The following is a 26,343-nucleotide window of genomic DNA, read 5'->3' as shown; positions in this document are numbered from 1 at the left end:
CCTCCATAGGTCCACCATGGTTCAATTATGTTCAACTTTTCAGGCAGCGGCGGATCCGTCGGCCAATCAGATCGCGGTTATGCAAATGCCATCCACGCCTCTACTGGATCCATTTTGCAATAACAAGAAGGAAGAAGCAGGAAAAATCCGGTCGTTCTATTTTTTTAAGGAATGTGGAATGATAGGATTGTGTTTAGTCACCTGTTTGTGTCATCTTTTGTATTTAACAGTACGCATGAAGTGTGAACATGGCATAAACGAGGCCAAACTGTGCATGCGCTTCATGCACGCTGAGTTGTGGGCGTCGGGAACGAGCGAGGACGGAGCGGGAGCGCGCGGAGCACGGAGCGGGAGTGCGACAAACGCTGTACGCAAGGGGAACGCGGAAACACACACACTAGCTGTCGGTGTTTGGGTCGGCGGGGTGGAACCAGAGAACCAGCGGCGAGGGGAGCGACACACTGGACTCTACACGGCCGTCGTCGTCGAGCGCGCTGGTTGTTATTGGTTGTTCGGTGTGAAGTTTTATTCTCGTTTGGTTCCGCAACAGATCAACAATCAGGATCAGCTCTTATTACAACACTGCTTCGGATCAGCGTCACACCAACACAGCTCACCATGTCGGGCAGCAGGGAGGAGGAGAGGCGGAAACTGGCCGACATCATCAACCACTGGAACGCCAACCGGCTCGACTTGTTCGAGATCAGCCAGCCGACCGAGGTACGTGAGGTCGGGGATTAGCAAAGGGAGGGCCGGTCCGTCCTGTCCTCCCCCTGGTGGTGGGGAGGCCCAGGGATGAGCCCCGGGCGGGCTGTTCCCACGGGTCGAACCCACGGTGGTGTTTGGGTTTGAGTGGGGATGAATCCTCGGTGTGTTTCAGGCCAGAATGTGTAGAATATCTACTGGATGACCAGCTGACGGAGAAGGGACGTGAGGCTCGCTGGCTACTTAGCTCCTTGGCTACCTAGCTTCTAGGCTACCTAGCCTCATAGCTGGCTAGATCATTGAACGGTAGCCGCATACCTGTATGGTGTCTATATGTCGTCATATTTAGTTTCTACACGGTAACATCATGTACTGAATAAGGTTTAGTTTGAATAGTACATGTCTAAATATTCGATGTATGTAACACGAAGTACACACTGATGTTGGATTTATTGACCAGCTAGCAAGGAGCAGCAAGTGCATGAAATGGTTCTCAGCCTAGTTGGCTGTTTTGATATGTAACGCAACATAAACACAGAAAGATGCAACAGAGATACAAATGCCGGTAGGACACGGAGTGGTAGATAAATAAATAAAAAACCCCGTGGCATTGCAATCGGGTTTCTTGTCATGGTCCTGGAATGGCCATGTGAACATTGGCTGTAATGGACTTCTGAACATAGGCTGTAGTGGACATGTTAACATGGGCGGGAGTGTATATGTGAACATGGGTTGGAGTGGATATGTGAACATGGGCTGAAGTTGACATGGGAACAGTGGCTGTAGTGGAAATGATGGCTACGAATATCCCATTGATAAAATATATACGTCAAGGCGCTGGACATGACGTATATATTTGAATATTATGGTATTACTTTGACAGCTGCAGTCCAGTGTGAGGATTTAAAGTGTTGTGAACTGAAAGGCCCAAACGATGCAGTTGAAGCAGGGCAAAAAGAGAGGCAGTCCCAGGCCGCTGAGTCGGCCTTTTGCTCCCTGTTCTTGATTGTTTTAGCATACAGAAGAAAACAAGAATACCAACAGGCAAGGATAACACTCGCACGTACCCAAATTTAATCTGCTGAAATGCATCATTCCCATGCATTTAACATTCTCTTTACATGCAGAAAGCCAATTAATAATAATAATACTCAATAACAATTATATTAACTTTATAATTTGCCTTTCGTGTAGAAATATTAACCCAACGAAAGTTCTATAGAGACCGGCAATCTCTTAGGAAATCCCTACAACGCCAGAAAATGTAGTTTCATTGGAACGGTCGGTGGCCCTGGTTTCTGATACCCATATCAGAAACCAAAAATTGCATGGAAAAAAATTGCATGGAAAATGCAGTATGCTTAAGATAACAGGATATTGTACTACACCGGTCGCATTTAGCATTTTGCAAACCAGAAGGCTTTTTGTCATGTCACATCACATCTACTGAGCTCGGGAAAGTCGATGGATGGCACTACAGGTTCGGTTATCAGTGAAATCACCTCTTCTATGTCCTTATCATATGCATACTGTGTGCAACAGTACATACTTTGTAAAGGTTGCTGCAGTACGCACTAAAGGAAAAAAGAACGTATATACGATTTGGAATGCATACCCTTTGAAAACAATTTTCCAATGAAACATTCCAATATGTTGCGGCCACTTTTCCAGGTGTTCCAAGTTTTTTGGAAACACGATTGCAACGCATTATACTTGCACATGTGCAAGTTATTGTGCAAATCGGAAGAATTTTTTTTTTACATGTACAAATATTTCTCTTCGCCCAGAATTTTTTTTTAAATAGCCTATGCGATCAAAACTATCACACACAGTACATCCCTGCCTAATCCAATGTCTTATCCTCACACGTCGCTCTCCTTTTGTTTGTTCAAATCAATTGAGTCTGGCCCAAATCTTAACGAGTAGAAGGCCAGGCATAGAAATTTCGTCCCACATTCATTGAATACTTTGACCTTTTATTTGTGTCTGCAATGTGCTCACTAGTCTAGTCGATTGCATTGTATTTTTTCATCCCTTTGTCTTTTGTGTCGTCCGTGATCCAGAATAGCGCCAGTGGGTTTATCTTGAGGTAGTTCTGGTGTGGTTTGTTTTGGGATTATTTGAAGTACTCCTACACTTTCGGTTTTGAAGCAGTATGGAAACATTTACAAACTCTGCCGTTTGTGAACATCACTCACACCAATAAGTGTCTGTAAGCAGCTGACACTAAGTATGTTTCCATTCACAGCTTAATCCGAATAAAGTCATAGTTCGAATATGCTACTCAATCAAACAACTGTAATTGTCAGAGTATACCGACGCATTTCATGCCCTGGTACGAAAGATGGATCTGTACCCATTTTAACTAATAGAGCCACCGGCTGACCTCTTTACGTCACCATCAACAACAAACTCGGGTGGCATTCGAGAAAGATCTCTTTAGTAGACAGTTGTCAGTCACTTCAGGCCCATGTCATTTCATTCAGTTTCAATCTGGACTTCAGAGTCAAAGCCAAAGCTCCTTTCCCCCCAATTCCTTCTCCACCATGGCCTAGGTAACCCCCGCTACGGGTCTACTTGTTACTGAAGTACCAGAGAGTCTGAGAACCCCACGCAGTCTTTACGATTCATAATATCAGAGAATATCCTCGTCAGTTCGGCTGCGGCGCAATGAATGAATAAAGATCGTAAACACGTCGGAAGAAAACTACTTTATTTTGACAGATGTGCCTTAATTTGCTTTACAACCTCGTTGATGACCAACATTTAGAAAAGCATGTACTTTTAATTTAGCCTTGGGTGAAATCAAAGTGTTACACCTTTCCTGCTGTTGGCTCCTAGACCGTAGTTGAGGAGCACAGGAGAGACGTTCCCTCCAGGGCCGATGTTCAATAACTCGCTGTGATCACTCACACACACACTGCCATTCTCGCAAGCACACATACATACACTACTCTCGTAACAGAAGCGCAGTGTGTACTGAATACATGTTGATGATCATACACTTCTTATAGGGGCTAACTTCATTAGCACGATACCGGCTTCCTCCATCTTCTTCGTCGCCTTTTTAAATAAATCAGTTTCTCGTTTTCCGACGGCGACAATAACACGACTATCGTCTCCTTATACTTCCGGCTCATGGCCCCAGGAAAAGATCTCGAGCATGCGCAGAACGCAAAATCAGATTCCTATGAGTAACCCGCTTCGATTTTAGTCAGACTAAGGTGTATAAATGCATCTTAATATTCCAATTATAGTCGGACTAAGCCAATAATTAGATTTTCATGTAAACGTACTGACTGGCCACACATTTGTCAAAATATTGTTTTGCTTTTTAAAGCATTATTGAAATTCAACATTTGTTTTCACAAATGTATCAGTTTAGGAAAGGAAAACAAAAATAATTAGATTTGAAGAATTCTGACATTGCCAAATTTTACACTGATGGTTGACTGCTAGAGCAACAATATCTAGTTGACACGAAAAGCCCCTACCATTTTTCATTCACACCGAACAGGAAGGAACGGGAAGCCAGCAGGAAGTGTCTGCTGTGCCGAGATAGGAAGACTTCCTGGGGTCTTTTTGGAGAGGGACAGGAGAAAAGAATGACCTGATTTTCTTTGGTTTGTTTAACCAGTTGGAAGCTGCTCTATAACCACTCAATAACCTAAAATTAAAAAAAACATTAGCATTTTGAGTAGATCTAAAGATGTTAAGAAACCTTCTCAAACTATTGGTTGTCTTTAAGTGTACCCCCTTTTTCATTTCAAATAAAAAAAGGAAAAATGGAGGTTCGAGGGTGAGGTCTCCATAGTTGCAGCCCATGACAACTTTGTGAGCCTTTTTCTAAACTAGTAGCATTGTTGTGTTGGAGCGTTAAAATTAGCGATGTATTTAAAATACACCATATACTAAAGTGTCTGAGAGGCCTAACCCTCTTGGACACAGCCATCAAAATTAAATGCTTCAAAAAGAGAGCTCCACAAACAGCGTGCATTAGCCTATCAATGTGGTGTCACGAATGGATGGGGACTTAAGCAGAGTACATTTTTTTTATGAATAAAGATAATTTAAATATGCAGGTATTGTGCATAATATAATAGATTCCCACTAATCTAGCACATGATATGTGGGAGATTCCCACACATATAAAAACGGCGGCCACACCAGACGCGTATCTCGCGTAATTTTTACGCGAGATACGCGCGTAAAATGTTGCTCGACCATTTTGTGTCAAAAATAGTCGCATACGCGCCATACGCGCCTACGTCACTCGCCTAGATGAGTCCATGTCCATGCAAGTGAACGGAGCGTTCCCTCTTCGTCATAACTATCAAACCAAACATCCTTCAAATTCACCGAGCGAACATTATGAAAGTAAAATGCCCATTTCTCGCTAAAAATGTTTCCATAAAAGCATTTAATGGCGTAACTATGTTACTATTTCCACACAGAATAAAGAAAGATGTCGGCCGTATGCTTCTGTCCAAGCTCACTACTCTCTGCCAGTGACGTCGGGTCAAGCTCAACGCTGATTGGGCAACGCGGCTAATCGTCATGCGTATGAGCGTAAAAAGTTAAATTTTTTGAACTCTTGAAATGTACGCGATATACGCGCGTATATTGCGTATAGCGCATAAATATACGCGCCTCATATGCGCGTTACGCGCGTAAAATGTTGCTTATACGCGTGTAAACCAATGGTTCCCTATGGAAAAAATGGCGATTTTATACGCGAGATACGCGTCTGGTGTGGCCGCACCTTAACGCAATTTAGCCACTACAACGATTAATCGACTATTAATCTAAGACTAAATTTGTCGCCGACATTTCCTGTGCACCTTCACATTCAAAGCATATTACTAGCAAAACGGGAGTTGACCCCTTATTTTGAAGCAGATAATAACAGGAGGAAAGTGCTTCACAGCCATGCAGCGCACCATGATTTATTTATTTATTTTTGATATCGGCTTTACAAATGTCATATTGGAATTTTTATTTATATTCAGGCATGCAAACTAGTCACCTTTCGGCGAAATTCGCAGTTTTGAAGAAAAAATTGACCACTTGTGTGATTCGTGGAGATCCGTTGAGAAAACATTTGGGGGGGGGGGGGGGGGGGGGTCTGATGGCCAGCCATGGAGTCCTTGTAGCGCCTGCTAATACATTCTCAATGGAGAGGCGAGCGGACAGAGAGAAGGCGCAGCATTCTGTCAGGCGGCACGACAAGTGGGCGCACTCCCGTGGAACTGTCGCTTCCGTGCTCGTCGGACGCATGCGCGCGCTCGTGAAGCCGCGCGGCCAACCGACAGCGCGAGCGGAAAGTCGCCTACCATCTGAAACGGCCAAGCGTGAGCCCAGCGGAGCCTTTAAATGCCTCGTTTCCACCGAGCGTTTCCACCGCCTTATGAGCAGCCAACGTGAATAAAAAGTATACCAAGTATTAATCTTTATTGTCTTTATTGTTAGTGAGCACATGCCTAACGAACATGGGGAACATGTGGAATAGCTGGATACTTTTCTGTAGATTATTTTTGGATTTTAATATTTTTTTTTTTGTTTATTTTTAAGACGATATTTAAAAGTTCTCAGTTTCAAAGTGTATTTGGGAGAGACTGAATAAATACATCATATTTTATACATCCTATTTTTTGTTTTTTTGTGTACGATCTCTGAGCAGAGGCTGCCTACAGAGACGCTTTTTTTTTGACTGCCTGCTTATGGGGCGGGCAGCTACCGGATCGTGAGGAAAGATCAGATGATTGTGATAATTTGTTGGTTCGGCCTAGAATCGCTGATGCAACCTTTAATCGATTGTCAAAATAATCGTTAGTTGCAGCCCTACTGGTAACTAGGGCTGTCAATTTTTCCAAAAATGAAATTCGAACGAATTTCGAATGTCCATAATTAATTCGAATACATTCGAATACATTCGACCCCCCCCGCCCCCCCATAGAACTATTTATATACGTGGAAATCACGTATACCTACTGAATTCATAACAGCACAGGATAAAAACACATCTTTGATAACACATTTGTAAACACAACAAGAGGAAGCTCCGACACACAAGTGTGGCTGTCTTTTACGCATTAACAATAACTGCTCGGAGCGCGATATGCGGAGCGCATGTCGTCCATGGCACACACAGCCTATATAAACGAACAATCTGTGAGGCCGACCTCCAACACGGCATGCTGCTCTTTTTATTCCTTACGGAAAGAAAATTACAAGTAGTCTCGCAGCTCTCAGTTACCGCTGCAGCTGCTTCTGTCAGCCGTGCTGTATAAGTCCCCAAACAGGCTGCCCATCGCGCCCAGCGCAGCAGCGGACTTTTCTCCCTGTCGTGTGCGATCAGTGTCTGTCTCTGTTTCAATGAGCTCGTGTGAGAGGCTTTCAGTCACAAGATGTTTCTGTGCAGGGGAAAGGTGGACTAACCGGGAGAAGCGGGGATCCAGGAGGGCCGCTTTATTGAGGAAAAGCCACTCGCCGCTCTCTTCTTTATAGCGCATTTTTACAGTTCGAATGGACAATTACACTTCGAATTCGAACCTTTCACCCCACCTTCGAACGAATATTCGAACTTCGAATAAAAAGTGACAGCCCTACTGGTACCTAGACAACACTTATAATAGTGCGAAATGCGGGACTGGCCAGAGCGCTGCATCAGACAAACTTAAAGTAATATTTTGGCAAGTTGAGATTGTTTTCTGGTTGCCCGAACAAGCAAGTGCATTTTTGAGGGGTTAATATAAGGGCTATTTATTGAAGTTTTTTCAAAAACTGCAGAAGAACCGTTTCTTTTCTGTAAAATTACACAAAATAGATGTATTGTCAATTGATCAGTGCGCTGTCTTCTCTTCGACAGTGAGTTAACAGACACGCATCGCTACAGACACGCATCGCTACAGCACGAATATAGCCACGCCTTCTGTCATTCACTCGCAGTGCGTTCTCTGGCAGTGATTCAACGGTGTTAGCTAAAGGTTAGCCAATACAGCTAGCGTCTCAAGTGCAGCGCCTCCGAGACCCGTTTAGGTAAAGAAGGAAAATGGAGTATTGATGGAGGAGTGCGGTTTGGCAGTACTTTGGTTTGAGGCAAAATACAAAGGAAAGTCAAAAGACTCATGTAAAGTCATATGCAAGAAGGTTTTGGGTTTCATAACTGCACATTTACAGAAATAGCGATCTTTTTCACGAAATTGGACCTGCACAAACTATATTGTATGAAAGCTGAGCCTATCATCATGTTATCGCAAATAACAAGTTAAGAAGAAACTTCCCCTTATCTTTTAACAACCAATAATGATTTGATTAGATTTTTTTCCACAAAGTTGTATCTGATTGCATAAAACCACCATAAACAGATAATCAAGTGTCTTGGCCAAATTTTGCAACTAAGCATTGGTGTTTACTAGGGATGGGCGTGAGGAATCGATTACTGGAGTACTCCTCGTTACAAATGAACTCGGTTGGTGGACAGGCAAACTCGAGTTTGCATATACACACACAAACAAAGTTTTCTGAAGCAAATGTATCAATTTTCTGTCGGCGCCACTAACGCATGACGTGGGCACAAAGAAAATGAAATGCATCCATTTCCATGGCGCGTTCCGTGCCGTGTGCAGGCACGCCAGAATTAAAAAAGTTAAGAGATGGCGGTTAAAGCAAAGCTCAGCGAAGAATTGAAATACTTTAAAGAAATAGGAGATCATAAGGTGAAATGTAAAATATGCCAAGCGAAATCGAGCTACCAGAAAGTACTATGCGGCAACATATGCTCCTGAAACACAACGGTGAGTTCGGGAAAGCAGACCCGCAGCAACGGTGAAAGTGAAAGTGTGTCGGATATTTTCACCGCCGCAAGACGCAGCTGTAATCCCGGGTGTGTAGAGAAGATCACAACGCTGAGTATTTCCATAGTCCATTTGCTGCCGTTTTATTTGCAGCTTTAAATTATTTGCAAAGGTTAGGCTACTTGTTTCGTTTTTTTTAAACTGTTACAGGCCTTGGTTCGACGTGATTTAAATTGTGAGACGCATATTTATTTTTGTAAGGAAAATGTGTTTTGAACGTTTGCAAAAATAAATAATGAATACTCTGATAACTCTGACTGTTTTGATGGAGAATAAGCATTACATGTTTGGTTGGTAATATTGCCGTTCATCATCAGGCCTATTCCTGCTGCAGATGCGTTGCATTCTAAAAATAGATTTGATTTAACGAGTACTCGTTTGATCCTCGAGGAATTCCTTCGATCACTCGAGTTTGGAATTTACTACTCGTGCCCATCCCTAGTGTTTACAATCAATGACCAAGAAGTAGGGCTGTAACGATACGCGTATCGAAACCGAAATCGCGACACTCAAAGCCACGAACCTGTCTCGCGGTGTGAGAAGGCAGAAGCGCGATATGCCCTTTCTAACTCTCCGGTCAAATTGTCAGATTGAAATTTGCTAATAATTTGTCTAAATAATAGTCTGCGGACAGCGCCCCCTCCTATCGATGCCGTAAGTATGCGACGAGATGCCCTCTCTGTGATGACAGCTCTCCGTGGCTACGGAGGATTGCATTTCTCCACAGCCGTCAAAGTCCTCATATGCGATATGAACGACATTTATCCAGAGTGGGCCAAGCGCGAAAAAATATGCCCGTGTGATCCTGTCTCTATTGTTTTGTGTGATTTGACTGGCAGTTTGTCTGCTTATAGGTCGGAATGAAGCGGCCACCGATTATTGACAGGATGGGTACTCTATTCTACCGGACACGTTCGCTTCTTCACTAGACACTAGGGGTGCAACGGATCAAAAAACTCACGGTTCGGATCGTTCCGCGGATCAGAGTCACGGATCGGATCATTTTTCGGATCAGCAAAAAAAAAAAAAAAAAATAGCGTTTGTGATTGCTTTAGCCCGGTCTGATTGTGGAAGAAGGGGCTGCTTAAATGCCGCGGTGATGAGCGGTTGTTGAGCCGCTTTCGGTTTCACTCCTGTCAGTGAAACACCGGGGTGATGTCGCTGTAAATGCGTGGCCATTAGGGGTGCAACGGATCAAAAAACTCACGGTTCGGATCGTTCCTCGGATCAAGAGTCACGGGTCGGATCATTTTTCGGATCAGCAAAAAAAATAAAAAAATAGCGTTTGTGATTGCTTTAGCCCGGTCTGATTGTGGAAGAAGGGGCTGCTTAAATGCCGCGGTGATGAGCGGTTGTTGAGCCGCTTTCGGTTTCACTCCTGTCAGTGAAACACCGGGGTGATGTCACTGTAAATGCGTGGCCATGCTCGATGTGTTTTTCTTTATGTTGGCAATAGCTATGTCAGCTACGTGTTACGTCTGTGTGGTAACCTAGGCGACAGGTTTGTGTGGCAGCGCGAGTATGGAAACAGACGTAGCACTGGAGGCAGCAGTTATCGTTACAGTAGTCACCGAAGTCTAGCCTACTTTTATTTTCCATGCCCACTGTTCTTCATGTTGTACGCTGAGGACAATAAATCACAACGAGCCATAGGACTGTTTGCTTATTGAAAAGGGAACTGTTGCGGACTTTTACCCAGAGCGTGTTAAGTAGCTCTGTCCCTGGAACTAGCAGGAATGGTTACGGCTGTGTGTGGACTGAACATGCGCAAATTTTTTTTTCATAAATCAATCCGCGGATGATGCGTGTGCCGAACCGAAATAGATGATCCGAACGGATCACGGATCAATGATGATCCGTTGCACCCCTAGTGGCCATGCTCGATGTGTTTTTCTTTATGTTAGCAATCGCTATGTCAGCTACGTGTTACGTCTGTGTGGTAACCTAGGCGACCGGTTTGTGTGGCAGCGCGAGTATATGGAAACAGACGTAGCACTGGAGGCAGCAGTTATCGTTACAGTAGTCACCGAAGTCTAGCCTACTTTTATTTTCCATGCCCACTGTTCTTCATGTTGTACGCTGAGGACAATAAATCACAACGAGCCATAGGACTGTTTGCTTATTGAAAAGGGAACTGTTGCAGACTTTTACCCAGAGCGTGTTAAGTAGCTCTGTCCCTGGAACTAGCAGGAATGGTTACGGCTGTGTGTGGACTGAACATGCGCAATTTTTTTTTTTTTTTCATAAATCAATCCGCGGATCATGCGTGTGCCGAACCGAAATAGATGATCCGAACGGATCACGGATCAATGATGATCCGTTGCACCCCTACTAGACACACGCGCTACCGCTCGCTCTCCTCGCTCGTCCACTCATTCGCTGACGTCACTAACACACGCATACGCACACTGCCATTCTCGCGCACACACATATGCTACTCGTAACACTATGCCTTGCTATTGCGACGGTCATGTTAGACTTTCATTTTTTTCCCCATCTATTGAAAGTTAGGCTATTAAACATTTTGCATTCTATACGGCCTGATTATGTCATTATTTAAGCTGCATAGCCTAATAAGAAGCGCTAATAAGGATATTTCACTAAACCAACCAAACAGTTGAGGGTTTTTGCCTACCAGCAAAAAGCATCCTCCAACTGCAATCTTTGGTTATTTCTTTATTAATTTAGCTATAATTTAATAGTATTCTTTCTGTTCAAATCTGTTCAGTGTTCCAAATTATTTGTAATTAAATGTTACATTAAGTTAATTGGTATATGTGTTGTTTAAATAAAATGCTTTTTAAATTTAAAAAAATCGTGGATGTATCGAACCGTGGGTCAAAAATCGTGATGCAAACCGAATCGTGAGTTTGTATCGTTACAGCCCTACTAAGAAGGTTTCTGAGGAAACGGGTAAATTGCCTTCAATCAGAACACATGTTCAGCACAATTTAGTGGCCATATGTGTATTTGCGAATGTTTGGCTTGGTGTCATTCGATTATATTTGCCCTGAACTTTAATTAGAGGCGTCATAATGATGGATAATGGAAATGTTAGCTTCCACTTAGGCTGTGTTCCAGCTTTATTCACTTTAACCAAGTATTATCCACATTGAATATTTCACTTGCACAACAATCTTTCTATTGGCATCAAGATTACATATTATAGCCCTTGCAGTTGTGGAGATTTTGGTGCACCCACATTTTCATTGTGTCGCCCTTAACGCCAAAAGGACACCTTTTTACCGCTCTCCCTAACTTTCATATAATGTGAATTAGGGCTGGGCGATATGACGATATCATACCGTGGACGATATGAAAGTGTCTACCGGGAGAGATTTGGCCATATCGTTTATACCGAGAAAAAAAAAAAAAAAAGCAAGGCAGGTGTGAGACTCACCTGTTAACTTGAAAAAAAAATCTCATTTGTATTGAAGAAAGTTGTATTTTTACCACCAGCTATTTGCACAGCACATAACTTTATTTTATAAGTGTATAATTAGTATTTAAAATATTTGTGTGATGCTGTGATTTTTATTTTATATTACACTGCACTGACTGACAGCCAGGCAGGTGTGAAGCACACCTTTAAAATATTTTTTTTTTATTTGTATTGAAAAAACAGTTCAATGTTTACAAGATGTTTGCACTATATGACACTGCAGTTAATGACAGATTGTTCGCTACTTACTCCTTTGTAAGCATGGAAATTCAAGTTCAAAATAAAAGAAAAAACTGATCAAATGTGAAGTATGGTTATTTTAAGCCATTTATTATTTTAATTTACTTCAAAAATACCATATCGTGATATATATATCCATATCGTGATATAAGATTACTCATATCGTGATAAGATTTTGTCCATATCGCCCAGCCCTAATGTGAATGATATTTTTAATACTTAATCCTTTTCTTTATACGTGTGTGTGATATAAGTGCTTCACTGAGCTGAAATTTAAATTAAAATATTAAAAGCTAAATAAAACATTTCCTAATAAAAGTGCTTGTGCTTCACGGAACTGAAATTTAACATGTCAGACTTAAATATTTCAAGTAAACTAAAACATTTAAAATAAAAAGCACTGGTGTTTTAAGTGCTTCACTGAACTAAGCCCTAACTTCATGTCTCAAAGTCGTATAGCAGGTCTCTGCTTGCTGTCTCGTACCCCTCAGATGGCCAACCCCTGTCATTTGGCCTTCTTGCCCTTTAGCCTTGGCGAAACCAGCTTGCCACACTCTCCCTAGCATCAAAATCTTCCAAACTGGGCCCCTCCACACTGATTTCTATCTCTTCCACTGTGTGTGTGAAGCGATGCTCTAGCATCTTATTTGATTCTCTTGTGAAAAGAATCCTCTCTCACAAGACCAGCAGAATGTGGACAAGTGCAGTATGTTCTGAAAAATAATAAACAAAACACATTCTCATTGGGATGTACAAGCTGTCAAAGTTGTTTTTGATGTCAAAGTTGACATAGATAGATATCGATATCAAAATATGAAAAAGAGAGTAAATCCTTGTACTCAGTGAACAGTGAACAGTATGGCTCTCTGGTTAACATCAGCTCACAAAGGCTGCGGTAGTTCTTGTCCTACAAACTCTTCTTTTGCCAACTCAGTGTTAACACCATTTCTGAAATTGACATGGAATAAACAGCCAATCAGTGTTTCAATTAACATGAGTGCCACCAGCACTACTACATACCGTTGTGTAGTGGTCCACTATGCTACCTTGTGAGGACAGGGGAGAAGTGATCCAAGAGGAATGCAAGGTCATCAGAACCATGGTCCACTGACGCCTCTTGGTCTTCTGGCCAGTTATAATGAACATGTTGAAGCATATGAGAGCCTTGGTCGTGGCAGATTTGGTAGCATCCTCTCCTAATGGAAGGATAAAGACTAGTGCTGTCAGTTAAACGCGTTATTAATGGCGTTAACGCAAACCGATTTTAACAGCGTTAATTTTTTTATCGCGCGATTAACGCAATTTAGGGCTTTATTTTATTTATTACTTTTTTTTAGCCTGACTGCTATGTTCAAGGCAATATGTTTGTATGTTCATCGTTTAACCTGTTAAGCCCTAGGCCTATTTCACAGGCCTCCAGCCCGAAATGACCTGCCCATAATGAATAGAGTATGCCTCCACAACTACAAGGGCTATATGAATAAAGTTGGTTTCAAAAAGAAGGTAACACCTGTGAGGTGGCTGCAGAAGTGTCAGAATCAATATAGATGTTACTGTGTCAGAGTAAATTCAGCTAGAACATAGTAAGAAATGTCAATTTTCAATTTTCGCCTAGAGAAAACACATTATTTAGAGTGAATACCACCTTGAAACTATGGGATAGTAGCCCAGAACCTTTAGGGAAACATATAACAACATCTGATGGGTACCCTGTTCCAGGATAAATGCTAATAAAGTGAATAAAGTGATTTTAGAGAGGTTTTAGTACAGGTAGGTCCAGACGGACTAAATGGTGCCATTTGGGCACCATCAGTGCCATTTGACCTTTCTAAGGTACCAGACTGTAAAATTAATAATTTTATTTCACTGACCTATCACTATAGGTAGGTATTCATTCCTTCCAAATTCAACAGTTTTGACTTGTTTCAATTTTTGAATTCTTTTTTTTGAATTCACCCAGACCTCTATACATTTTCCCAGTCATAGAAAAACACACAATCAAAATGAAGTTTGACTCCAACTGGAGCAGATATATTTGAGAACAACATATAATAAAACCAAACTGTAAAAACAAATGTAAAAACACAGCTAAAAACTACAATCACTAGGGATAAAGATATACATATATATATAAACAGAGGTGGGGGGGCTGACGCTGGAGCAGGAGCAGTCGATGAAGGTGGCTCATAATCAGCATCATCATCACTGTGGAACCCAAGAAGAAGAAAGAAAAGAATGTTATTTCAAACAGACAAGTAACAATATGTTTGGGTAAACAAGACCTGTACTGGGGAAGTCAACTAACAATCCAGTTTGCACCAGTTTGAGTGAGTGCATTTACTAAATTCATTGCAGGATAATAAATCAAATCCAAGTTTATTTAACACTTGCACAGCAAACCATATGCTTGGTTTGCTAGGTCCTCTCAACAATGCAAAAAGGGATAAAGAGAAGAAAGGATAGAGATAGTATCAAATAAACTATGTACAAAATATTGTTAATGATAATTGATGCAAATAATATCATAAATATAAATATAAGGCAAAGAGTACCGGTAGTGAGTGTGTGGAATGAGTAGGGTGATCGATAGATAGATAATATCCAATAAGGTGATAGATCGTAGAGTGATGACAGTGATATCATTGAAATCTGTGAAGCCTCAGCTTCCATATGACACATGACAGTTTGTTCGGGTGGCATGAAGTAGCGATATCGGCGGCGGCCAGTATGAGCGCATGCACGTTTTGCGTGTTTTGCTATGGGCTCATTTAGTTGCTTGGTGTTAGGATTGTATTTTGTTTAGGTAAAAATGGTTATCATGGGCTTTTAGCCGAGCTTCTTCCCGTTACGTGGGTATGCACCATGGACATGTTGGAGCATGGTGGTGCTGTTTACAGCTGTTTACAGCACACGTTGGCGCAGCTGCCCCCTGCGCTCGGGTTTAAGAGGTTAATTGCACTATAGGCTTTTTGTATTTATGCCAATGTTATCAATAGAAAAACATTTGCACAAGGCAAGCCGATGCACTTCTCCATGTTGATAAGAGCATTAAAATGAGAACAATTAATGGGACAAAGAAATCAAGGGATATTTAGCATAGAAAAAAGATTTGGGATTACTCGCGATTAATGAAAATTAATTAGTGAGTTAACTATGACATCAATGCGATTAATCGCAATTCAATATTTTAATCGCTTGACAGCACTAATAAAGACATTTTAATAAAATGATCAACAATCATTTCTGATCTATCAATGTGTTCATAAGACGGGAGTGCACTTGCCTAGGAGGCTACCGAATCTTGCTTTCAAGTGTTTGACAGTGGTTTTTATTGTTACCTCCATTGCTCTTTGTAGTTCAGTGATAGCACCACCATCCTCTGCCAGCTTATGCCACGTTTCGGCTGCAGGGTGCGGAACGGATCGGATCGCAAAGGTGCGGTAGGGAGGGGGCGGTATAGCCCAGCTCAGTTCCGAGGTCGCGTTTCCACTGCCAACAGTACCCTTTGTGGTAGGCCGGATGTCGATCGCCGCGGCAGCTACGTAAACATCGTAAACAACGTCTTCCTCCCCAAGAATGCAGACGACCGTCTCCACCTCCTTGTTCGCCCAAGCAAGCGTTTTACGCAACATGTTAATTGTAAAGAATAATACCTCGAGGCTACTGTTTGTTTGTTTTTATCCCCGCGTCACCCGGAAGTGATGATTCTGTCGACCAATCACAGCCCTTGCCGTCTCCGTTGCGTCGATGGATAGTTAAAAATATTTGATGCGCAGGTAAGCTACGGAGAGGGTCTCCGACAGGCTCTCCGGCTACGGTCAAATATTTGAAAATCAATCAGGAACCCCCCACGCACGCACACACGTGCCTCGGATAAACGCACACAATGACACAGGGAGAGGCATTTATGATTTGTGTGAAATCAATCAAGTTTGTTTCACCAACTGCGCCATCAACATTCAACACCAAAATTATTTCAACGTTGGCTTGGGCAGATAGGCCTACATGCGCCGAAAACAGATCGATATTTATTTTATTCATTTTACCGAACACAGCCTGCACAACGGTGAACTAGACGCGTCCAAAAAATGACTTCACACGGTGTGTCTTTTTACAATTTATTTGTTACCAGCATTCGTAGTGTAGTTCAGCAGAGGAATAGACTGCTAAAGACGTTGACGTCGCTTAGCAATCGAGGACGCTGGGGTTAATGAGTAACTGGACTACTTGCGGAGTGATACAATAGAAAAAAAAATCGACTGCTTGACCGCGGCCATTATATGCTTAGGAACGATGAATTATCAAAAAATTATTCACCACCGGAAGTTGTGAAGGCCCATGCAATTCAGCGGAGCGTTCAACAGCATTGAGAAGAGCCGTGTAATAAATAACACTAGTCACATTCATTATTCGATAATCTACGTGACTCGATCGTTGCCCATCCCTACCTTCTAAGAGGACTAAGTCTGAAGTATGGCCTATTTTGGGTATTTAAAAATACCGCGATAATACTGAAAAACTGGATAATTTTGGTCTCAATAACCGTGAGGTTAAATTTTCATTCCGTTGCATCCCTAAGTATGGGTAGCATGGAACTAACGTAAGCCAAGGGAGGCTCCATAACTATTAAACCTAATGAGAGAGGTAAAATTGCCATTAAGGAAGTGAAGCATAGTAGGCCTTGTGACTATGCTTTGCAGTATGCCTTGCGTAACCCAGTATGCATTTCGAAACATTAAGTTAGGGATGCACCTATATGAAAATTTTGACCGATAGCGATATCCGATATTAAAATTGCTGTTACGGAAGATAACCGATATTTACCGATATCGATATTGGTATAAAAACAAGTCTCTATGATGATTTTGTATACTGAAGAACATGTAAACACTGTGAATATGAAAAAGTTATTCCTTTCTTTATTTTCCAAAACTTCGAAATACATTGTTTCTTCAACAAGTTCAGGGCATCCATAACAAACACAAGTTACTAACAGTGTTAGATTTAGGCTACTTTTACAACTTGCATCTATGAAAAAGTTTGGATCATAAATCACAACGATCACAAATCAAAATATCTTGACAAGGTTTTATAACTTTAATCAAATTTGCCAATATTCATGGAAACCAGACACTTGTCTAATAAATTACAAAAAGTGTTTCAAGTTTAAGTCAATTTCAACTAAAATCTGTGAAATAGGCTAAATCAAATGTATCAAGGGAGGTTGGTTGTAGTCTTTTCACTCGGTTCTAGCCCTACTGTTGATCCGGAGAACCGAGCGAAAAGACTACAACCAAATATGAACATGTCCGGTTCTGGTTCCGGTTTCCGGTTCAATGGGATTACGGAACGCCAAATAAAACGCAACAGAAACTGTATTTCGCTACGATACTTGATGTTTTTGTTAATACCGGAATTGTCCTTCAATCATGCGCTGATCACGTGAACGCACAACCTTTTTTTTATCAGCGGATCACTTGCGTCCAGAACCGTGAGGGTTGATCCGTACGGATCACGGGAAACATTACTTCGGCTTTGCAAGTACTGCTTATTGCAATTCGAGTACCTTCATTTGAGACCGTAAAAAACATCCAAACCGCCGACATTGATTCTTTTCAGTTAAGGTGACAAACACTCCTGTACTGCCTCTCTGTGCATCTTGGCTGCGTCACTGACACTGTCACATGACCAAACAAGCTGCGCATGGGCAAAAAACACACACAACGGCAACTAGACGGAAATAAATATCGGCTGTTAATATCGGACCAATTTTACTTATCGGGCCGATGCCGATGTGTTCAAAAATGACTAACATCGCCCGATAACGATATCACTGCCGATATATCGTGCATCCCTACTCTAAGTGATTGGTTGATGAAACGCCAGGAATGCTTGATGGCCGTTCTTGTGTCGTGACGGAAACGCCCAAGCCTGCCGGACAACGGGAACTCTGCTACCGCTATTCCCCTCTGTTTCAAGCCCTTCAGTATGCGCTGTTTCTGGTGTCTGTAGCTTAAATGCAAATGAGCTGCTTCCCAATGAGCTGTCCACAGCATGGGGGAGAAGGGATTGTTGCTGTTTGCAGACTCCTGGAGCTCTTTATCTATACAATATAATAATGATATTATATATGGGTATTTATATAAAATTATATCTAATATCACTGCCAAAAGCAATGTGCGCCTCGGATGATATTATGAATCATAAAGACTGCGTCTGACGTCTCTGGTACTTCCACAACAAGTAAAGACTCGTAGTGGGGGATATCTCGGCAATGGTTGAGAATAATTGAGGGAAAGGAACTTTGGCCTTGACTCTCTGAAGTCCATGAACCGCGACATGGAGGAGAAAGGGATTGTACTCCGGGAGCTGAGCTGCCGGACTTGCGTCTAGCTCACCACGGCAGAGCTGCCATCGAAGCCAAGGCAGTCCGGCAGCTTCGGCGGTGTACTCCGGGAGCTGAACTGCCGTCAAAGCTTTCCGGCTGCTCCGGCGGGTGTCCTCTGGAAACTGAAAAGTCTGGTGGGGGTAGCTCGTCAGCAGTCCGGCAGCTCAGCTCCTCAGCTCCGGGAGTACATCCTTTTCTCCTCCCTGTCTCCTCCTCCGTACTGCCGCTGAAGCAGTCTGGCAGCTCCGGCGGAGGGAGCTCGATGGCAGTCCGACAGTAGAAAGGTTTGTACTCCCGGAGCTGAGCTTCAGCCGAGTTCCCCCCGCCGGAGCTGCTCGTCCACAAAATCTTAGCTATGCTCGATTGGAGTGAAGATGGGAAACGGGAGGTAATCTTCAACTGTGCTCCCTTCCTACGTAGGAGGGGGCGCCGAAACTGACTCGCTCGCTTGTTAACTGTAGGCGGGGTACTTTCAGAAATGCATATCTTACTCAAAAAAAATCAACATGGAGAAGTGCATCGGCTTGCCTTGTGCAAATGTTTTTTTTATTGATAACAACATTGGCATATACTGATCAAAACAGGACGGTACAAAAAAAAAAGCCTATAATGTAATTAAACGATGAACATACAAAGATATGCCTTGAACATAGCAGTCAGGCTACTGCTTCTTTGTTTTGAGCCCAAAAAAAAAAAAAAAAACATTTTTTTTTAATAATAATTTGCGTTAATTGCGCGTTAAAATTGGTTTGCGTTAACGCCGTTAATAACGCGTTTAACTGACAGCTACATATTCATTTTTAATATTTAGGAAGTCTATACAATTTTCTTAAGATTTCTATTACGTTATATCTCGTGCTTTAATATGGCTGGGCCTTCAAACTCACCTTGTGCATGTCCATGCTCCACCTCGACGTGTGCAATTAAGATGCTGACGGGGCTCCCTTTGCGCAGAATGCGGCTGCGTAGACAATCACGCACTCCTTTGTGGAGTCGTCTGTCGCCGTCAAGCATGAATGACGTATACGTGGCGTTGCCGACGTCTGCAGCTGTCTCCTTCTTTAATGTGTCGGCTATTACACCAATATTTTTTCCTCATTAGCATAATTTCAGACTCAAATTGGGTGAACGTAATCTCCTCCTCGGAAATGTTGTACGCAACATTACATTTTATAATCATTTTGGATTCCTCAGAGGACCTTACCCGTTCGGAATTTTGGACATAGGGCCTGATTCCGAAGTGAGCATTGGTATTCTATATCACTGGAGACAGTTTTCAACACATTTCATTCAGTCCTTCTAGTTGCAGAGTTCGCTCGTGCTAGGCTTACCCACTCCACAGTACACCCGAGGTAAATAAATTATAACGACAGACTATACATCTAAATGTCTGTTTATAGAATAATGTTAGAAATAAAACCAACCTTGCATTGCATTGCATTTTGAGGGAATTGCGGGGTCTCAGCAGCAGTGTTTATATTCCTGTACGTAGGCTACGGCAGCGGCGGACTGATACCTAGGTTACCTGCCGCTGTCATTGCTACAAACGCAGAGTACAGTGAACGAAGGAATTCTACAAGCGTATTAAATTAACAAGATATGGCCACGTTTGGAGGAGTTAGCGATGCATCTGCTTTTGAAGACGATTATGAGGAATTTGTTGTATCCAACGAACCGTACATGTACGAGCCGGTGTTTTGATGTCAAAGCCAGCAGCAACAAGCCACAGTTGAGTCCTTTCTGGATCTCGCACTGGAAATTGGTGGAAACTTTGTGGTGCCCATCTGTACCGTTTATTTCTACAATTTCTAAAAGCACACTGAACCATCATGTTGCCTAGTCATTCAATTGCGCTTCTGTCCCACGCTTCTCTGTTTACGTTCTTCTGTCGTGATTCGGTTACAAACCTAACCAGCGCATAGTAGAATTCTGCTTCTGCTGAGAAAGTAGTCCCTCGATGATTCATGCGATGTATGGTTAGTTATATTTCTAACATTATTCTATCAACACAGACATTTAAATCTATAGTCTGGCGTTATAATTGATTTACCTCGGGTGTACTGTGGAGTGGGTAAGACTGTTTTTAATAGCAGGCTAGCATTGCCCGTTGACTTGCGCTAGCTTAGCACGAGCGAACTCTGCAACTAGAAGGACTGAATGAAATGTGTTAAACTGTCTCCAGTGATATAGAATACCAATGCTCACTTCGGAATCAGACCCTATGTCCAAAATTCCGAACTACCCCTTTAATGCTGCCTGTCGCTGAAATGCAGCTGGGCCACTTCATCTGCACACTTGTCACTTGTATGGATGGACTCGGTAGAGGGGGTGGATGGAATGATATTTTTCTTAATGCTAAAGCTTTTAATGTTTCTTCCTCCCTACACTCATTTTGTCGCGTTTATTTTATTTTCCCGTTTCAGCACTCAGCCTGCTCAGGTCACTCACATTTTTTGAACACACAACTAAGAGCTGTGAACAGGACCACAGCCAATCAGAGGCAAATTCCCGCCTGAGCTCTGTCTCTTATTGGTTTAGACCACGATACCAGCAGGAGAACACAGAGAGATGCTTCACTTGCGAAATACATTTATGTTTTCAGCCGAGCAGGGGGTGAAAAATGCAACAATTTTTTTTGTCTTACCTTTCTCGCAAATTGCCCGGTTTTTCCCTCTCTATTGGTCTACCTTTAATCACGCACCGGCTTTTTTTTCTCTCTCTCTCGCTCTCGCTCTCTCTCGCTCTCGCTCTCTTTTTCTCTTTCTCTCTCTCTCTCTGGCAATACTAATTAAATTAATTTGACATTTTAGCAATGCTTTACATTCAGCTGTCCCTTTATTTGTTTCAAAACATTAACTTTTTTTTTTTAAATGATGTGCATGTTTACATTGTTTACTTCATTTAGACTTTTGAACTTTTGTTGAAATCCCATCACTTGATTTAAGCAAGTCTTAATGTGGCTTTATTAAAAAATATTTTCAACCTCACTTTGTACTGCAGCACTCACCGCATTTTCTGCAGGAAATGCATTTTCTAGTTTGTTTATATTGTTCAGTAGTATATGCCTACATGAGGCCGTAGCACAATTAACAGACGAGCTGAGGTGGTGACGAAATTGATTCCGCTGCTGGACCAAATGCAGGTGCGTCCTCCCGTCCCCGGAGGTTTATACTTGGAAGTTTGAAATTGCAAGTCCGCAAGTCCGATCTTTGAGTACTTGGTATTGAGAAACGGCTTGAGATTTCTGAGACTTGAAACAAACAGTGAAGCAAAGTACATGAAAATAAAAAGTTAACATCACTCGGTTTCAGGAATTTCCAGTTCTGCAGTCAGTAACCCGAATAAGTACAATATCAATATGAAAAACACCCCATATTTTGAATATTAGGTTCAGGCAGTGGGTGTGTTTTTTGGAGCCAGTCAGTAGTGCAGGCTGTTGTCTGTGGGGAAAAAATGTTACGGTAGATATGGGTGGGCAAAACTGTGTATTTAGGGTCACTTGTTCTTTCTCGAAAGGACAATGGATGTCCAGGTTCCAACCGATCTGCTGGCCTCAGCCTCACTCCCACAATGCAATGATGTCTACAGTCTGTATATCTGTATGTGTGAAAGGCAGACAAAGAGTGTGTGTGTGTGTGTGGTGTAAGGGATAGAGGGCTGGTATGTGTACATTTGTCTTTGTAAGCCTCGTCTGTGTGTATCAGGCCTTTCCCGCACTCTCTTTATCATCATGTTATGCTGGCAGCGTAGCCATGGTAATGATTGAGTGGGTGAGGAGTCCGTACTCTAGGTGAAGTCTACGCTGAGCCTGCTCAACGAGTATGGACCACTGCACGTCTGCAGACCATTGCATTTACAGCATGGTCTGCAGACGTCTGTTTTGAACCATGGATGAGCCGTATGATGGCTGGGTAGATGGCAACAGTGTCTGTTTCTGGAACTGGTCAGTGTGCGGGGGAGGGGGCTTTCCTTCGATAGATGGATAGAGAGACTTTGATAAAGATTCTTTTTTTTTTTTCTTCTGCCAATAATATAATGGGGCTGAACGATTTGGGGAAATAATGTAATTGCCATTATTGACACCAAATTGCGATTGCGATTTCTTATGTTCTGTATAACTCACAAAAGTACAAACAAAAGCAATTAATAATTGTATAGTATGACAAACAAAACATTGGAAGCAGTCAACTAGGGATGTCCCGATCCAGCTTTTTGCACTTCCGATCCGATACCGATATTGTAGCTTTTAGCATCGGCCGATACCGATACCGGCCGATCCAAGCATGTATTAAAGATATTTACTTATTTTGTTGTACTACTCGTGTTGAAAAGGGTTTTACTCTTAAGAACAACCAGCCAACTTAATTAGGTTAGTTTGAATAATCCACAATAGTTGGTAATGAGAAGCTGACCTGTTTATTCAGGGTTAAATAAACACAAAATAGACAAAATAATAAATAGTCAAATTACCACACACACTGAATTGGCATCAGTGCTCTGTTCTTGAACAACAAGAGTGTAAACAATATTGTAAACAATATAACATTATATATAAAAGCAACACACACAAAACCTGAGTAGAAAATAGTCAAATTACCACACACACAGTGTGCGCTAGGTGTGCTGAACAACGCGGACCGGATTTGGGGGGAAAAGCTGAAAAAAACTGGAATGGATTACCTACATTGGTGCGCTGGATCGGGAGTCCGGATCGGGATTTTCCCGTGCAGGCCGATCCGATATTGATATGCATTTTTTTGCTAATATCGACGGCCGATCCGATCCAAATATCGGATCGGGACATCCCTACAGTCAACATACAAACTGTGCTTTCCTTTAGGCCAGGCCTGTGTTGAGATGAATTCATATAACATCCTTATTTAACTATTGTATTGAAAAAGAAATACTAATCTTACTGTTCTCCAGTCAGTAACAAATCACACAGACTTAAGTGCAGAAATATAAAAAAGAACATATGTGGCTCCTCCACTCGTATACTGTATGTAGATAACTCAAAGTCGTTATAAATATGTAAACTTGTAAAAGATGAAAAAATGTAGCCCCAGTAGGGAAGCCTAACAAAAACCTGTGCTGGGGGTGTGTGCTGTACCAATTATCAGCAGCTTAGCAAAAGCCGTAGACCTGGCCATGATCAACGTGTTGAGGGGCGTCTTATTTTATTTATTTATTTATTAACCTTTATTTTTCCAGGAATATTCTCATTGAGATTCAAAATCTCTTTTTCAAGAGTCTTTCCCTATAAACTCCGCTATCTCCTTAGTAATTTCGCAGTGCCTTTTTAAATCGGGGTCATTTATAGCCTACTCTGAATCATTTCAGTCAGTGATCCCTGTCGTGTGGTATTCGGTCTAGGGCTGCAACTAACGATTATTTTAACAATCGATTAATCTGTCGATTATTTTTTCGATTAATCGATGAATCGGATAAAAAAAATAAACATTTGGAATTGCCGCATCTTTATTCAAAAACAGAACATTACTTCAAATTCACAGTGCAGACTGAAGTGTAAAAACACCAGGTTATTGCTCCAACGTCCCGGAACTATTAAAAGTAATATTAAATAATAAAAAGATTAAAAAAAACATAACTGGGATGACACCAAAAAAAACATACAATGTATGATATTCTTTTATATGTATATAAGGGATGTCCATGGTTAACCAGTCAAACCTATTGATACCATTTTCGAGACTCCTTGAAATAGAACTTGTAATATTGCTTTAATTGCTGATAAGATGATGATAGTTCAAGATAGGACATTAAACGGGTCATAATTCTATCTTTACTATCTATTTTATATTACTGGGAAAACAAGTTTTCACCAAAATCACAATTATTATTTTTTAGCATTTGTACGCATTAATCATATTACTGAGCCGACCTGAACACATCACATTTGACACTGTTTGTGACCATTGGTTAGTTTTTTTTTTTTAAGCTAACGAGCTCTATATCCTGCCGATTTTAACATGGATTTAAAAACTGCATTACTATTTTTAACTGACAGGACTTTCTACACCGTCCGGTTGTGTGATTACTACCGCTGCTTTGAATGACTGTTGATGCACGCGGTGCCGACTCCGAGCCCGTCTGCACAACGTCTGCAGCAGCAGCATCTGACAGTTTTCGGTTGGACTAGACGGATACTGAGTTGAAGGAGTCTTTATAACCCAAATGTGAAGGTACAACACTTTTATGTAGGCCTACAGTCCAGTTTTAAGATATGACCAAAATACAAGCTGTGGTCGCTCACACTAAAGCTCGCTGTGGGCGTGCATGAACCATGAACCAACCTGTCGGCGGCTGGCTGTAAACAGTGCTGCGCCTATGAGTAACTTATTAATCGCGCGACACAACGGATCGACGACCAAATTCGTTGCCAACGCATTTAGTAATCGATTTTTATCGATTTTATCGATTCGTTGTTGCAGCCCTAATTCGGTCTACTTGATACCCTGGTGGTCAGGTTTTTTGTCAGTCCGAGTGCACTGCCAACGAATCCAAGACAAGTCCGAGACAATAAAAAAACATCTCGAGTCGATTCCGTTTATCCAGTGTCTTCACCAAAGCAGTAAACCCGGCCATGGTCACTGTCTGTCATATCTTTCCCTATGAACTCCGCTATTGCCGGAGTAATTTCGATTTTTTCAATCCCTGGTGGTTGGGTTTTTGTCAGTTTTCTTTTTTTTATGTCCGCATCAACAAATCAAAGCATAGCTTCGCAAGTTGTTCACACTCGCATGAGACGTGAGCGGAGGGAAGCATTGCATGCACACAATTTATTTATTTTTAATCACAGGCTCTGTGATTTGAAAATCGTATTCTATTGCATTGCGTTGTCGGTTTGAATTTGATTAATCTTTCAGCCCTACTTCATAACATAGTTGAGATGTACATGATTCCTGAAAAGGTTCCAGATTAAACAAGTGCCAGTCATGCAAACCATAGACTAACACAAATATTGTAATTAATTGAAAGCTGTGAAGCATAAAATAGTTCAAAGTAAGCCTTTGTCGTAGCATATTCTTAATGAGTCTAAAATAATTTTGTTCACATCTAAAGTTCATATCACATTTTTTTCCACTCTCCGGACGGTATCGTATCATATCAGGGTAAGGGATGTCCTTATCCCGATTTACGGCACCGGGCCATTAATGCCAAAGTACGCTAGATCGGATAAAAGGTCAAGTTTGGCCGTGAAAAAGGATTTATACACCCCAACCCGATCTCCAGAAATATTAGAAACATACATTTAAGTGTTGCTTATTACCTAAGTGCAAGACGGCAAGAAGAAACTATAAATACTGTGTTTTACTACTAGTGCCCAGGCACACATTTCGGTACCCTGGCTATTGCCAGACCAAGCTCAATCATAGAATGCACGTTTGGGGAGCCTGCTGTCATTTTCTTCAGCACAAGAGGCATGATCAACGGGCGTAGTTCAAATGACTCTGTACGTAATTGGCTGCTTGCCTTTGCTTCCCTGTCGTCATTGTGTTAAACCAGCCAACAGCTCTCTAGGGGGAATGCCAGCATGGTCATTGGCTCAAGTAAAAGCGGATCAGAAGCAGGAAGAAATGTATTCCTCCCCTCCAGACCCTGCCGTTGGGCGAATTCAAATCGCCGGCAGAAAGGGCTGGGGATAACGTTAGTCTAACGTTTAGGAGTACTTGACATAGACCCGTCATCTC

At 41.9% G+C, this 26,343-nt stretch overlaps 1 protein-coding gene across 11 annotated transcripts in view; it reads left to right on the top strand.

Moving 5' to 3' along the window:
* Positions 1-340: 340 nt before the first annotated feature.
* afdna (afadin, adherens junction formation factor a) overlaps positions 341-26,343 on the top strand; it is a 120,807-nt gene continuing 94,804 nt past the window's right edge. For 3 of the 11 annotated variants that reach the window (XM_056580840.1, XM_056580839.1, XM_056580836.1), the window contains exon 1: positions 342-720. In XM_056580840.1, the coding sequence (XP_056436815.1) occupies positions 619-720 (102 nt within the window). In that variant the 5' untranslated portion in view covers positions 342-618. Of the gene's footprint in view, positions 721-26,343 lie in introns of all 11 variants that reach the window. The other 8 variants (XM_056580846.1, XM_056580841.1, XM_056580842.1 and 5 more) reach the window with 5 other exon arrangements.

This window comes from Gadus chalcogrammus, chromosome 21 (assembly GCF_026213295.1).
Source record: "Gadus chalcogrammus isolate NIFS_2021 chromosome 21, NIFS_Gcha_1.0, whole genome shotgun sequence".
In the NCBI taxonomy this organism is placed as follows: Eukaryota; Metazoa; Chordata; class Actinopteri; order Gadiformes; family Gadidae; genus Gadus; species Gadus chalcogrammus.
The sequence above is the reverse complement of the archived record's forward strand: the minus strand, read 5'-3'. Positions and strand labels throughout refer to the sequence as shown.